At 37.8% G+C, this 15422-nt stretch overlaps 1 protein-coding gene across 2 annotated transcripts in view; it reads right to left on the reverse strand.

Annotated features, from left to right (window-relative positions):
• PCGF6 (polycomb group ring finger 6) overlaps positions 1-15422 on the reverse strand; it is a 31918-nt gene that overhangs the window by 1990 nt on the left and 14506 nt on the right. The window contains exons 8-9 of one of the 2 annotated variants that reach the window (NM_001205620.2): positions 13376-13474; positions 2717-2803 (exon numbers count right to left, since the gene is read on the reverse strand). In NM_001205620.2, coding sequence (NP_001192549.1) covers positions 2717-2803; positions 13376-13474 — 186 coding nt within the window. The remainder of the gene's footprint in view (positions 1-2716; positions 2804-13375; positions 13475-15422) is intronic. The other variant, XM_010819844.4, reaches the window with a different exon arrangement.

Genomic DNA, 15422 nt, shown 5'->3' on the forward strand with positions numbered 1-15422 from the left:
TATGAACTGAAAAACTAGCTTAAAAAGAAGACTCATTGAGAAAGTATGCCATGGGCAATGAACCTACTTTAAGCAACATTTAGAGGGAGTGGTGGCATACACGCCTTGCATTTCCAACTCGGGTCTAGCTATCACCCTTTCTTTCTTCTTTATTAAGCTTTTTCATGGCTCCACTTCCTCATTGCTCATTCACTGTTCAACTCACTGCAATCTGGCTTCTGTTACTGGCAACTCCAGTGAAAACTCATCAGCATTCTAGAAAGGGGTTCACAAATTCAAATACCCACAAAAGCCAGAGAAGTACCATAAATGAATATGTGAGTCAGTTAAGTAGTCAAATAGGGTATGTTGAGACCAGTGATAAACCATATAGCAGATGCTTAGCTAAAGGAATTTAAACTCAAAAAATATTTAAAACACAGAATAAGCCAAATAAAGTACAATCACACCATGTTTGGCCTACAGATCATCAGATCTCTTCTAGACTAATTAGTCTAATCAAAGTAAATGAATTTGTATTCTAACACACAGAAGGACCCTATTAACATATTTACATGAATACAAATTACATTTTACAGAATGTCAATTTTTTGCATATAGTTATGTTTCAGAATTACAAGCTGTTTAAAATCTCAAAACAACTTCAATACATGTATAAAATTACACTTTATGAAATGAGATAATCTTTACATTTCAAATTTATATCTATGTTTATTTTGTTTATATTCTGATAAATATATAGGAATATATAAATATTATTTATATTTTATATTTAGATGTTTCCATTCATGGTCTTCTTAAACAATCTAATCAGAGTAAATCCTCTAAAAGACAAGTCAGATTATGTCTCTTCTGTCCTTGGCTCAAATCTCTCCAATCAATAGTTTCCCACCTCACTCAGTTAAAATCCAAAGTTCATACTACAGTCTATAAAGTCCTGCATGGTTTTATTCTGTCAGATCTGAGCTCCTCCCACTCTCTCCCTCACTTGCTACATCCTAGCCTTCCTACTGCAGAGATGTATTATTCATTTAGCTAAGAGGTCCTGAGATTACATGACACTTACATAGTTATCAATGAGGACTTTAATTATAAATATTCTTTAAATTGAAGTCATACTTTCTACCTACTCCATTGACTTTGGGATTTTACGCCTAGCTTTTTACATTTCTAATCAAGCTTAACTTTAAAAAAGACAATATTTTCTAAGATTTCTAAAGTATGATTTTATAAAAATCTTAGGAAATGTCTTATTTATACCTCTAAGTATGCTTTACTTAGCTAAGAAACAATTTTACTTTTGTATTTTATGAAGATCTTTTGAATTATTTGTTTCTAAAATATAAACAATTAGTACAGTATATTTCTAAAAACATGTAAGAATAATCAAATAATTACCCAAAAAAGTATTCAGCTGCCCTTTTGCTAAGATCCTAAGCTTTAAGTTCAACTTTTTCAACAGCTGAACCTTGATTCCACTGCTAACTAACCAACTGATCTTGGGCAAGGTACTTAATCTTCATACACCAGTTTTGTCATCTATCAGATTCCCCAATGGATTTCAGAATTAGAGGGCAAAATTCCAAAAGAAATTGGATTTTTCTCTTCATTAAAATTGTAGGTCTTATCTTGCTTTCATTTATCCTTATTAGATTTCACACTATACTTCCCACTCACATTATAGGCTACTTAAAATATCGTTTAACAGTTACCATGGCTTCTTACCAACTGAGCTAGGAGTGGTATGTGAAATCTCTACAGACTAATGAGTATCCGCAAATTTTTCTTAAAGACACGTCCTCGCAGATACATTTGCCCAGTAGTCTTCAAAGCTCTACTGCAGTATGAGACAGAGAAGAAAAAAGGCCTCTAGAATCAAACTGCCTGGAGTTTGAGCCCTGGCTCACACACTTACTGCTACTGCTGCTAAGTCACACCAGTCGTGTCCAACTCTGTGCAACCCCATAAATGGCAGCCCACCAGGCTCCCCTATCCCTGGGATTCTCCAGGCAAGAACAATGGAGTGGGTTGCCATTTCCTTCTCCAATGCACGAAAGTGAAAAGTTAAAGTGAAGTCGCTCATTCGTGTCCTAGTCTTTGCGACCCCATGGACTGTAGCCTACCAGGCTCCTCTGTCCATGGGATTTTCCAGGCAAGAGTACTGGAGTGGGTTCCCATTTCCTTCTCCACACACACTTACTAACTGTGGTTAAGTTACATGTCCTTTCTGTACCTTACCTGTGCGTGCGTGCTCAGTTACTTCAGTCACGTCCGACTCTGTGCTACCCTATGGACTGCAGCCTGCCAGGCTCCTCTGTCCATGGGATTCTCCAGGCAAGAATACTAGAGTGGGTTGCCATGCCCTCCTCCAGGGGATCTTCCCCACCCAGGGATCAAACCCAGGTCTCCTGCACTGCAGGCAGATTCTTCACCATCTGAGCTCCAGGGAAATCCACCTTACCTGTACCTTTCCTTATCTTTAAAACTGGAGATAAAAGAATACCTACCTCATAAAACTATGATGAGTAAGAGAGCTCATCATTACAAATCATTTAGAAAAGTACCTGACACACAGTAAGCATCCAGTAAACATTAGCTTTATTATTTATAGTCCAAATAATTTTAATTATAGAATGTTTATTAAAACCCTAATAACACGGAACACTCTTCTTTCATTAATTAACTTGCCCGTTAGACATAAATATGGTAGACCTACCTGCATTGCTGCATCGCCTATTGCACGTCGAATTTCCCTTAGAGTTTGATACCGTTCTAACAAGTGATCACCACAGATGATGTCTACCTACAGGCAAATAAGAATATAAGTCTGCTGTCCTGCTTCAAAAAACCACATTAAAAAAGAGGAACATCAACATAATTATTTTTAGACTAGACTTTGCTATTTTGTTTTTTATTTATTTATTTTGGCCATGGCATGTGGGATCTTAGTTCACCAACCAGGAATTGATCCCATATCTCTCGCATTGGAAGCGCAGAGTCTTAACCACAGGACAGCCAGGGAGGTTCTGACTTAACTATTGTAGACTGATTAAACATTCTTACGAAACAGTTTAGAAACTATTTACAAATAAAATGGAAGGAGCACTAGAGGACAAGGCAGAACACAGAACACTACAGCAGATATTCCAAATGGTTTCCTTGAATCTCTCAGAACAACTTAAATCATACTTGATATGTTCAGCATAAGATGGCTCAGAAAATTATATTTTTAAACAGTTCATGACACAATGATTAAGGGCTTATAATGCTTCAAAATGCAATCTTCGGTTGTTTGATCTTCTTATTAAAGAATATCTCATTTTCCAACAATGAAAAGTCTAATACTGATATAAAGTACATAATAAGGCATTGTGTTTTACAGGTAGAACAATCTTAACAAGGTCTTTTCAGCCCTTTTAGTGATGTCAAAGCTCTACTATAAATCTACTTCTATACCGAATGCGCTAGACAGAACAATATGGTTGTATAGTTATATACTGTATTGTATATGATTCCAGTATATTCACTTGCCAGAAACAGAAATGAAGTCCTTACATGCTCTTTCACTGAGTACTCCTTTTCCACTGCTTTAAAATGGGAACAGGTCCTCAACATCTTATTAACACATATCACTTAATAGACCCCATCTCCTAAGACTCCTATTTAGCTTATGGCATGAAATTCTTCCTTGCTCCAAACCAGAGTATCACCTCTTAACTCCTATTTCTCCTTTTCCTTTCTTCTCACATGCAATCAGCTACACCTGTTGCTTCTTTCTTCATAATAACTTTTAAGTTCATATCATTCTTTCAAGTGCTGCCTTCAGGTTTAAACCACTGAAATCATCTCCTAACCAAATTCCTAACTTCAAATTTTGTTTACTCTAAAAATCCTACACAATGCCAACATGTTAATCCCCCTAAAACCTTTAGCATGCTTGGGTAAGAATAAAAAGTACCTGCATTTAACTGAGCAGCCACTACGCACAGCATACATTACACTTATATATTTTACATATATTATCTCATATCATTTTCACATTCCTGTGAGTTAGGTATTATAATTCCTACTTTGCAGATAGGGATGCTTAAGAAGTAAAGACACTAAATTTTCCTAAAATCACAAAGCCGGTAAGCAGCAAAGTTCAGATCTGAAGCCAGGTCTATTTCCAGGTCTATCTTTCTCCAAAAATCAGTGCATGTCAGGGATTGGCAAACTTTCTATAAAGGGCTACATAATAAATATTTTAGGCTTGTAGGCCACAAGATCACTGTTACATGTGCTCAATTCTGTCACTTTAGTATAAAAGCAGCCACAGGACGGCTGTTAAAATAAAACACTGTTTATGAAAAGATGGCAGGCTAGATTTGGCCTGTGGGTCAGTTTGTCAAGCCCTGTGCTCTCTCACAATGAATAACCTCCAATTTCACTTTTCACTTTCAGGCACTGGAGAAGGAAATGGCAACCCACTCCAGTGTTCTTGCCTGGAGAATCCCAGGGACCAGTGGGGCCTGGTGGGCTGCCGTCTATGGGGTCACACAGAGTCGGACATGACTGAAGTGACTTAGCAGCAGCAGCAGTAACAACTCTTGTTTAATGCTTACCAGTTTTAAAGTTGGTAGAGCAGTATCTGTTTGCAAAAGGACTTGAAGGCAGTAACAGCTGATCTTGCGCACAGAACTTAGATCCAAGAAAAATTATAGACCTTGGAAACTAACACTATGTTTTAATTAAGTATCCAGCAAGTCAGAGACCACCACTCTTAGTGGGCTGGACCATGTGGTATACATTTATGACTTGGTTACTACAAATTTTCAACTTAATCCCAAGAGGTTAGCCAGTTACTAACAGTTTGATGCATATGGTCCTAGTTGCTGTGTGTGCACGCATGGATTTTATTTTTATAGAAATGGGATCGTGTCACATATTTTGTTCTACATATTCTTAAAACATACACACACACACAAACACCAAAACCTTAATACACGGACATCTTTTGGAATGCATAGTTAACTCTGTCTTTAATAGCTGCATAGTGTTCCATTTTATGAAATATATCATAAATTATATATCCATTTTCCTCAGAAACATTTAACTGCTTCTCACTTTACCTGTTGATTAACTTAGTTCATTCAAACAGAGTCACATTTTTGAGGATGTAACAAACATGACCCCCATTATTTGACAATTAGCTAGAAGGACTCAGCATATTCACAGCTATGATTTACTACAGCAACACAGCAAGGATACACTCAGATCATCAGTAAGGTAAAAAGATGTAGGGAGAGTCTGGAGAAATCCATTCACAGGCTTCCTTTGCTCCTCCCTCCCAGTCCAGGAAGCAATACTCCCACAATACTCTTTTCTCTAGCAGTAGAAATGCAGCCAATTTGTGCACTCTCTGCCAGGGAAGCCCACTTGAGGCTCAGAGTTTAGGGGTTGCACTGAAGCCTGGTCATGTCGGCATTCTCTGCCTAGCAACTAGCAAATTCCAGACTCCCAGAAGCAAAGCAGGTATTCAGTTTTCAGTCCATGCACGGGGAAACATACATTCAATACTGCAGTCTTAAGCCAGCTCCCTAGATGCTAGGCAAGGGCCAACCTTGTAAGCCAGTCCTTCTAGAGACAGCAGCCTCGGGTCTGCTTTGTTAACTCTTTTCTGCATAATCTTTCTAACCTCCTGAGTATTAAGTCTTAGACAGGCAGGATAACTACAATATATCTGAATCTCAGAGCAGAAATCAGAATGTGAAGATAGTCTTAAGGCAAGAAAAACCCTTAACTTTTTAAAAGCAAGATCACACTAAAGCTTCCAAGACAGAATTTTTCACTGAATGAGCCAGTGCCACACTCATCCCTCTTTGTTCATACATACTCTTTTCTTTGACAGAAAGTTCTTTTCCTCCTTATCTGGCCAAAAAAAAAAAATCCATTCTGCAAATCCTTTGACAAATTCAGAGCTAAATCATTCACTCTGTGCTCCTGTTGCACTCATCATAGCCTACTGTCATTTTATATCTTTCCCACACAGTTCTGAGTTGCCTGACAGCATGAATTTTCCGTCTCATGTTTGTAGTGGATGCCAAGCACACAGATTGCTCAATTTAATATTAATAAATAGAAAATGAATGGTAGGAATATACCATATGACACATTAGAATCTCCGTAAATGATTTGGAAACAATTCAGTGGTATGGTTAAGGGTTAAGGTAATATACTAAATAAATAATAATAAAAAGGAACTTATTGGGACTTCCCTACTGGTCCAGTGACTAAGAATCCTCTTGCCAATGCAGGGGACACAGGTTCCATCCCTGGTCCAGGAAGATCCCACATACCTGAGGCAACTAAGCCTGTGTACAGCCTCAATTACTGAGCCCGTCTGTCACAATTACTGAGTCCATGTGCCTAGAGCCCATGCTCTGCAACAAGAGAAGCCACCACATTGAGAAGCCAGAGCACCTCAAGGAAGAGTAGCCCCTGCTCAGGGCAGCTAGAGAAAGTTTGCACACAGTAACAAAGACCAGCACAGACAAAAAGTAAAATAAATACATACATTATAAGGAAAAAAACCTGTCTTATAAGATGGAACTCAAAATTTATTACTACATCTTTTATATACAAGATATTTAGTGATAAATGTGATAAGCATTTTATAAAACCAAAAATAAGATTAAATGATGTACAAAGGAAAATACTACAAGAGTTGGTTAACAAAAAAAAGAAAAGATACGGTAAGACATCAATAAATTCAAAACACCACTAAATCAACCATGATAATTCAAAGACACTGGGATCTCTATATGAAAAAAATCCACTCAGATAATTATTGATTTCTGATTTGAATTGACTTAAATCTCTTAAGAACACGTGATCTATATATTTTTTATCCTTCAAAACTATCTTCTTTTTTATTTTTATCTGCTACAAATAAATAATATCTTAAAGGTATTTTATCATTTAACAATCCCTTAGTAATCATGCTTCTTCCAGTCCAGCGTTTCTCATGATGTACTCTGTATAGAAGTTAAATAAGCAGGGTGACAATATACAGCCTTGATGTACTCCTTTTCCTATTTGGAACCAGCCTGTTGTTCCATGTCTAGTTCTAACTGTTGCTTCCTGACCTGCATACAGATTTCTCAAGAGGCAGGTCAGGTGGTCTGGTATTCCCATCTCTTTCATAATTTTCCACAGTTTCTTGTGATCCACACAGTCAAAGGCTCTGGCATAGTCAATAAAGCAGAAATAGATGTTTTTCTGGAACTCTCCTGCTTTTTCGATGATCCAGCGGATGTTAGCAATTTGATCTCTGGTTCCTCTGCCTTTTCTAAAACCAGCTTGAACATCAGGAAGTTAACGGTTCATGTATTGCTGAAGCCTGGCTTAGAGAATTTTGAGCATTATGTTACTAGCATGTAAGATGAGTGCAATTGTGCGGTAGTTTGAGCATTCTTTGGCATTGCCTTTCTTTGGGAGTGGAATGAAAACTGACCTTTTCCAGTCCTGTGGCCACTGCTGAGTTTTCCAAATTTGCTGGCATATTGAGTGCAGCACTTTCACAGCATCATCTTTCAGGATTTGGAATAGCTCAACTGGAATCCCATCACCTCCACTAGCTTTGTTCGTAGTGATGCTTTCTAAGGCCCACTCGACTTCACATTCCAGGATGTTTGGCTCTAGGTCAGTGATCACATCATCGTAATTATCTGGGTCATGAAGATGTTTTTTGTACAGTTCTTCTGTGTATTCTTACCATCTCTTCTTAATATCTTCTGCTTCTGTTAGGTCCATACCATTTCTGTCCTTTATTGAGCCCATCTTTGTATGAAATGTTCCTTTGGTATCTCTGATTTTCTTGAAGAGATCCCTAGTCTTTCCCATTCTGTTGTTTTCCTCTATTTCTTTGCATTGATCGCTGAAGAAGGCTTTCTTAGCTCTTCTTGCTATTCTTTGGAACTCTGCATTCAGATGCTTATATCTTTCCTTTTCTCCTTTGCTTTTCGCTTCTCTTCTTTTCACAGCTATTTATAAGGTCTCCCCAGGCAGCCATTTTGCTTTTTTGCATTTCTTTTCCATGGGGATGGTCTTGATCCCTGTCTCCTGTACAATGTCACGAACCTCATTCCATAGTTCATCAGGCACTCAATCTATCAGATCTAGGCTCTTAAATCTATTTCTCACTTCCACTGTATAATCATATGCTTATTTAACTTATATGCAGAGTACATCATGAGAAACGCTGGGCTGGAAGAAGCACAAGTTGGAATCAAGATTGCCAGGAGAAATATCAATAACGTCAGATATGCAGTAGCATATTGGGCATCTACTGACCTGGGGAGTTTCTCTTTCAGTATCCTATCATTTTGCCTTTTCATACTGTTCATGGGGTTCTCAAGGCAAGAATACTGAAGTGGTTTGCCATTCCCTTCTCCAGTGAAAGAGAAACTCCCCAGGTCAGTAGGTGCCCAATATGCTACTGGAGATCAGTGGAGAAATAACTCCAGAAAGAATGAAGGGATGGAGCCAAAGCAAAAAGAATACCCAGCTGTGCATGTGACTGGTGATAGAAGCAAGGTCCAATGCTGTAAAGAGCAATATTGCATAGGAACCTGGAATGTCAGGTCCATGAATCAAGGCAAATTGGAAGTGGTCAAACAAGAGATGGCAAGAGTGAATGTTGACATTCTAGGAATCAGCGAACTGAAATGGACTGGAATGGGTGAATTTAACTCAGATGACCATTATATCTACTACTGCGGGCAGGAATCCCTCGGAAGAAATGGAGTAGCCATCATGGTCAACAAAAGAGTCCAAAATGCAGTACTTGGATGCAATCTCAAAAACGACAGAATCATCTCTGTTCTTTTCCAAGGCAAACCATTCAATATCACAGTAATCCAAGTCTATACCCCAACCAGTAACGCTGAAGAAGCTGAAGTTGAACAGTTCTATGAAGACCTACAAGACCTTTTAGAACTAACACCCAAAAAAGATGTCCTTCTCATTATAGGGGACTGGAATGCAAAAGTAGGAAGTCAAGAAACACCTGGAGTAACAGGCAAATTTGGCCTTGGAATACGGAATGAAGCAGGGCAAAGACTAATAGAGTTTTGCCAAGAAAATGCACTGGTCATAACAAACACCCTCTTCCAACAACACAAGAGAAGACTCTATACATGGACATCACCAGATGGTCAACACCAAAATCAGATTGATTATATTCTTTGCAGCCAAAGATGGAGAAGCTCTATACAGTCAGCAAACACAAGACCAGGAGCTGACTGTGCCTCAGACCATGAACTCCTTATTGCCAAATTCAGACTTAAATTGAAGAAAGTAGGGAAAACCACTAGACCATTCAGGTATGACCTAAATCAAATCCCTTATGATTATACAGTGGAAGTGAGAAATAGATTTAAGAGCCTAGATCTGATAGATAGAGTGCCTGATGAACTATGGAATGAGGTTCGTGACATTGTACAGGAGACAGGGATCAAGACCATCCCCATGGAAAAGAAATGCAAAAAAGCAAAATGGCTGTCTGGGGAGGCCTTACAAATAGCTGTGAAGAGAAGTGAAAAGCAAAGGAGAAAAGGAAAGATATAAACATCTGAATGCAGAGTTTCAAAGAATAGCAAGAAGAGCTAAGAAAGCCTTCTTCAGCGATCAATGCAAAGAAATAGAGGAAAACAACAGAATGGGAAAGATTAGGGATCCCTTCAAGAAAATCAGAGATACCAAAGGAACATTTCATACAAAGATGGGCTCAATAAAGGACAGAAATGGTATGGACCTAACAGAAACAGAAGATATTAAGAAGAGGTGGCAAGAATACACAGAAGAACTGTACAAAAAACATCTTCATGACCCAGATAATCATGATGGTGTGATCACTGACCTAGAGCCAAACATCCTGGAATGTGAAGTCAAGTGAGCATCACTACGAACAAAGCTAGTGGAGGTGATGGGATTCCAGTTGAGCTATTCCAAATCCTGAAAGATGATGCTGTGAAAGTGCTGCACTCAATATGCCAGCAAATTTGGAAAACTCAGCAGTGGCCACAGGACTGGAAAAGGTCAGTTTTCATTCCACTCCCAAAGAAAGGCAATGCCAAAGAATGCTCAAACTACCGCACAATTGCACTCATCTTACATGCTAGTAACATAATGCTCAAAATTCTCTAAGCCAGGCTTCAGCAATACATGAACCGTGAACTTCCTGATGTTCAAGCTGGTTTTAGAAAAGGCAGAGGAACCAGAGATCAAATTGCCAACATCCGCTGGATCATGGAAAAAGCAAGAGAGTTCCAGAAAAACATCTATTTCTGCTTTATTGACTATGCCAAAGCCTTTGACTGTGTGGATCACAAGAAACTGTGGAAAATTATGAAAGAGATGGGAATACCAGACCACCTGATCTGCCTCTTGAGAAATCTGTATGCAGGTCAGGAAGCAACTGTTAGAACTGGACATGGAACAACAGGCTGGTTCCAAATAGGAAAAGGAGTATGTCGAGGCTGTATATTGTCACCCTGTTTATTTAACTTATATGCAGAGTACATCATGAGAAACGCTGGACTGGAAGAAACACAAGCTAGAATAAAGATTACCAGGAGAAATATCAATAACCTCAGATATGCAGATGACACCACCCTTATGGCAGAAAGTGAAGAGGAACTCAAAAGCCTCTTGATGAAGGTGAAAGTGGAGAGTAAAAAAGTTGGCTTAAAGCTCAACATTCAGAAAACGAAGATCATGGCATCTGGTCCCATCACTTCATGGGAAATAGATGGGGAAACAGTGGAAACAATGTCAGACTTTATTTTTCTGGGCTCCAAAATCACTGCAGATGGTGACTGCAGCCATGAAATTAAAAGACACTTACTCCTTGGAAGGAAAGTTATGACCAACCTAGATAGCATATTCAAAAGCAGAGACATTCCTTTGCCAACAAAGGTTCGTCTAGTCAAGGCTATGGTTTTTCTTGTGGTCATGTATGGATGTGAGAGTTGGACTGTGAAGAAGGCTGAGCGCCGAAGAATTGATGCTTTTGAACTGTGGTGTTGGAGAAGACTCTTGAGAGTCCCTTGGACTGCAAGGAGATCCAACCAGTCCATTCTGAAGGAGATGAGCCCTGGGATTTCTTTGGAAGGAATGATGCTAAAGCTGAAACTCCAGTACTTTGGCCACCTCATGCGAAGAGTTGACTCATTGGAAAAGACTCTGATGCTGGGAGGAATTGTGGGCAGGAGGAGAAGGGGACGACAGAGGATGAGATGGCTGGATGGCATCACTGACTTGATGGACGTGAATCTGAGTGAACTCCGGGAGTTGGTGATAGACAGGGAGGCCTGGTGTGCTGTGATTCACGGGGTCGCAAAGAGTCGGACACGAGTGAGCAACTGAACTGAACTGAAACTGAACTAGTAATCATGCATTCCTGCTAGTAAATAACCATTCATGAAAGTCACATATCTGTAAACAAAGCATACATTTTCCATTTGGAACTAAATGGTTTTAAAGAAGGTCAGCACAGAAGACTCCAGTGACTGGGTTGATCAAGAATTGTTTAATGGCTAACTATTTTGTTTAATGGTTAACTATTAACCATTGGCGTGCTCAGGCCATGGGGTTGCAAAGAATCGGACATGACTGAATGACTGAACAGAACTGAATGGTTAACTAGCTCAATGTTTCATTCATATTAGAAGTAACTCTTGCTTATTTTCCCTTGGATTTAGAAAGCTTCAACAATTTTAGTCACAAATAGGTCTGCATCAGTGATAATTACTGTTCTATTATTTTAACATTTTGGTGAAATAGTAATTTATGAATGTTACCAGCTATAAAGTACCTGAATTAGAAAAAAATATTTACCTAGAGAACCAAGAGCTGAGAAAGAAAATTAAAGACTGAAACAAATTTCAAAATGTTAAAAGCCTTGAATTCTATGAAATGAGGAAAAAAATAAACCCACATTTTTATACAATAAAGTCAATTTAGAATTTTGGCAACCAAATTTCTTAAAATACCAAATGTGAAATTTATCAATGGCTCTGATCAATATCTAGCCACAGAGAAAGTAATCTATACCCTAAAGAAAGCCTCTTGGGTGCCACTTCTTATTCTATATAATCAGGTACAACTCTTCTGATTTCTGCTCTTAGAAATAATAGACTATTATGGGGTCACTCACAATTCTTTGTTCAGGAATCTGTAAACAGCTATCTATTTCTCACCAAAAGCCAGAATAAAGGTAATAAATAAGTCATTTCCAGTTTTCAGTTGCCATGAGATATAGCTAGTATGATGTCAAAGTCAGTAAGGGAAGTCACATCTAACTGCATTTAATATATATATTTGGAGGAGGGCATGGCAACCCACTCCAGTATTTTTGCCTGGAGAATCCCTATGGACTGAGGAGCCTGGCGGGCTACAGTCCATGGGGTTGCAAAGAGTTGGACACGACTGAACAATATATATTTAGTACCAACAGATATTGATACTAAAAGCATAGCAAAATTTCATCTAGTTTTAAAATATTTACTAACTTAATCTATAGTAAATAGATATTTTAGAAAAAAATTATTCTGTGAAATTTTACACATGATGAAAAATAACAAAAAATCCCTTTTAAATTTGACTAATGAAACAGCAAAACTATATAAATGTGCATTTTCATTGGCCCACATTACTAAACTATGAGTATATTCACATTTTATATTCAATAATACATGGTGTTTGAGATTTTCATCTTACAAAAGAAAGTATTATACAACTAGAATGGAAGATCTTTTTCAATCCTTAGAAAAATAACAGTCTATACTACATAGATATTTCACTTTACTAGGTGTCCTGAGCTAGACACTGATATAAGGATGGCCTCTGAAGAGACTGAATGGATAGAAAAGTATACTTTTGCTCTACTATCAAAAAGAAAAGAGCTGGAGCTGAGGCTCTAGAAGCTCTTTAATCATTCTCATATCCTCAGCTTTTCTCTGACACCCAGAGATGGTAATCAACGGCAGCAAGAAACAGCCAGTAAGTCAAATATGATTAAAACTTGGGGGTAGGGATCACTGTGTACCAATATTCAGTAACTATTTATAATATCTACAATGTCATAAAACAAAGGCCACTGCATGAAATCCTAGAGATAGTTCTTCAATATGCTAAAGGTAATCTCACAACTTCCCGTTTTTTAATATTTATTTTTATTTGGCTGTGCCAGGTCTTAGTTGTAGCATGTGGGATCTAGTTCCCAGACCAAGGACTGAACCCAAGCCTTCTGCACTGGGAGTGTGAAGTCCCAGCCACTGGACCACCAGGGAAGTCAGTCCCTTCCCCGACTCTTAATATACATATACTCTACCTGACAAGCTGGATCAAGACCCATTTTTCTTCTGAGGAATTTTTCTACATGTCCAATAGTTGCTTCTCCTGAAACTCGGACAAACTTCTTTTCCAATGGCTATAAGAGTAAATAAACAAACCAATTTCAGGTAAAAAATACATAAAATGCATAAACCTTAAAACATATTTTATAGCAAAGATGATTCAAAAGATTTACAAAAGAAAAAATATCATGAAATTTGAGTTAATTTATCTATCCCATACAAGAAAAGAATTTTAGCTTAGCTTCTCCTCTCTAAAAAACGTCAACAATTTTTTTTTAATAGAAACGCTTTAAAACTTAGAGCAAAATTTATTGACAGTGAATACCCAAGATTCAATATCTAAAAGAACCTAGCTTCCTCAACAAAAAAACTGCAAGAAAAAAAAAAACACACAACCAATCAAAGAGTAGGAGGAATCCATAGATTAAAAAAGATATAAGGCCTATAAATAAGAGATATCAACCAATTACAATATATGGATCTTATTTGGATCCTGATTTTAAAAAATCTATAAAACAACTTTCATAGGAAACTGAAATAGCATGTGGATATTTGACTAAGGAATTACTGTTAATTTTTAAAACTATAGCATCATTATTATATTTTTATAAAAAGTCCTCATCTTTCAGAAGCAAACTGAATTATTTACTGATAAAACTATAGTCTTGGATTTGCTTGAAGATTATATAGGAGAAGTGATAAAGGTAAAGATGAACTGAGATTGGCCATGATTTTATAATTATCGACATTAAGTAATACATGTACACAGGCATTCATTTTACTATTGTCTACTTTTGTATGAGTTTGAAATTTCTTGCAATAGTGGAAAATAAAAAGATTAACATATAAACATAAATGCCTGGAATCTGATCCAATGGTCTAAGGTGATGGGTAGAGAGACCATAGGGTTTTAAAGTAGACTCAAACTAAATGCTTTCCCTGCTATTCTATCTCTGAGGCAATTAAAAGGATATTACTATTAACAGAAATGAAAAGCTAGGGTAATAAGAATTAAAAAGTACCTTTTAGGAAAACATAAAGTATTTTTCTAGAACTAGCAGAAAGAAATCCTAGAATTGTTACCAAAATGACGCAGGCAGGTTAAGCATGTATTTGTCCCATGTAACAGCACTCAGCTCTCTTCTCTGTAATTTGGTTTCTTAAGAACTTTCCTAATGATAGCCTTATCCCTAAATACCATAGTGCAACAGATAGCAGATTAAGTGCAAATATTCCAGAGACAGACTGCCTGGGTTTAAACCCTGGTTTTGTAATTTTCTAGCTGCAAGTCTTTGGACAACTTGCCAAAGCTTTCTGTGTTTCCATTTCCCCATTTGTAAAGCAGAGATACTAGCAGCACCTACCTCACAGAATTATCACGAGGAAAGGGTGTTAAAAAAGTATGTGTGTGTATGTGTGTGTGTGTTAGTTGCTCAGTTGTGTCCAACTCTTTGTGAGCCCACCAGGCTCCCCAGTCCATGGAATTCCCTAGGCAAGGATACTGAAGTGGGTTGCCAATTCCTCCTCCAGAGGATCTTCCTGACCCAGGGATTGAACCTAGGTCTCCTGCATTGCAGGTGGATTCTTTACCATCTGAGCCACCAGAGAAGCCCTAATATATGTAATAACTATAATTCCTGGCACACAGTACGTACTTAGTTATTACTAGTGCATTGATTTATTGTGCTCCTTTATGTGAAGGAATGTAATTAGAGGACCTAGTTGTCATCATGGATACTGATAATAATGCAGACATAAATGGCAAAGGTTCGTGTTTTTTTAACACAGGTATAAAAATCATCTCGAAAATCTATGGCAGTCTTTCTCACTAAGGAGCAAAACAGCAGTGCTCCAAGTGCAGTCTTGATGAAGGCACTGCACTGTAGGTACCATTGCCTGAATAGCCTGAATCCTATCAAGTGCCTTGAGAAGCACAAAAATCTTCCCTACCACCTGTTAACACAGAAGGTCAATTTGATAAGAAAGCTGGAATAATAAGATAGAATCTATAGGGAGATTTAA

Source organism: Bos taurus, chromosome 26, assembly GCF_002263795.3.
Source record: "Bos taurus isolate L1 Dominette 01449 registration number 42190680 breed Hereford chromosome 26, ARS-UCD2.0, whole genome shotgun sequence".
Lineage (NCBI taxonomy): Eukaryota > Metazoa > Chordata > Mammalia > Artiodactyla > Bovidae > Bos > Bos taurus.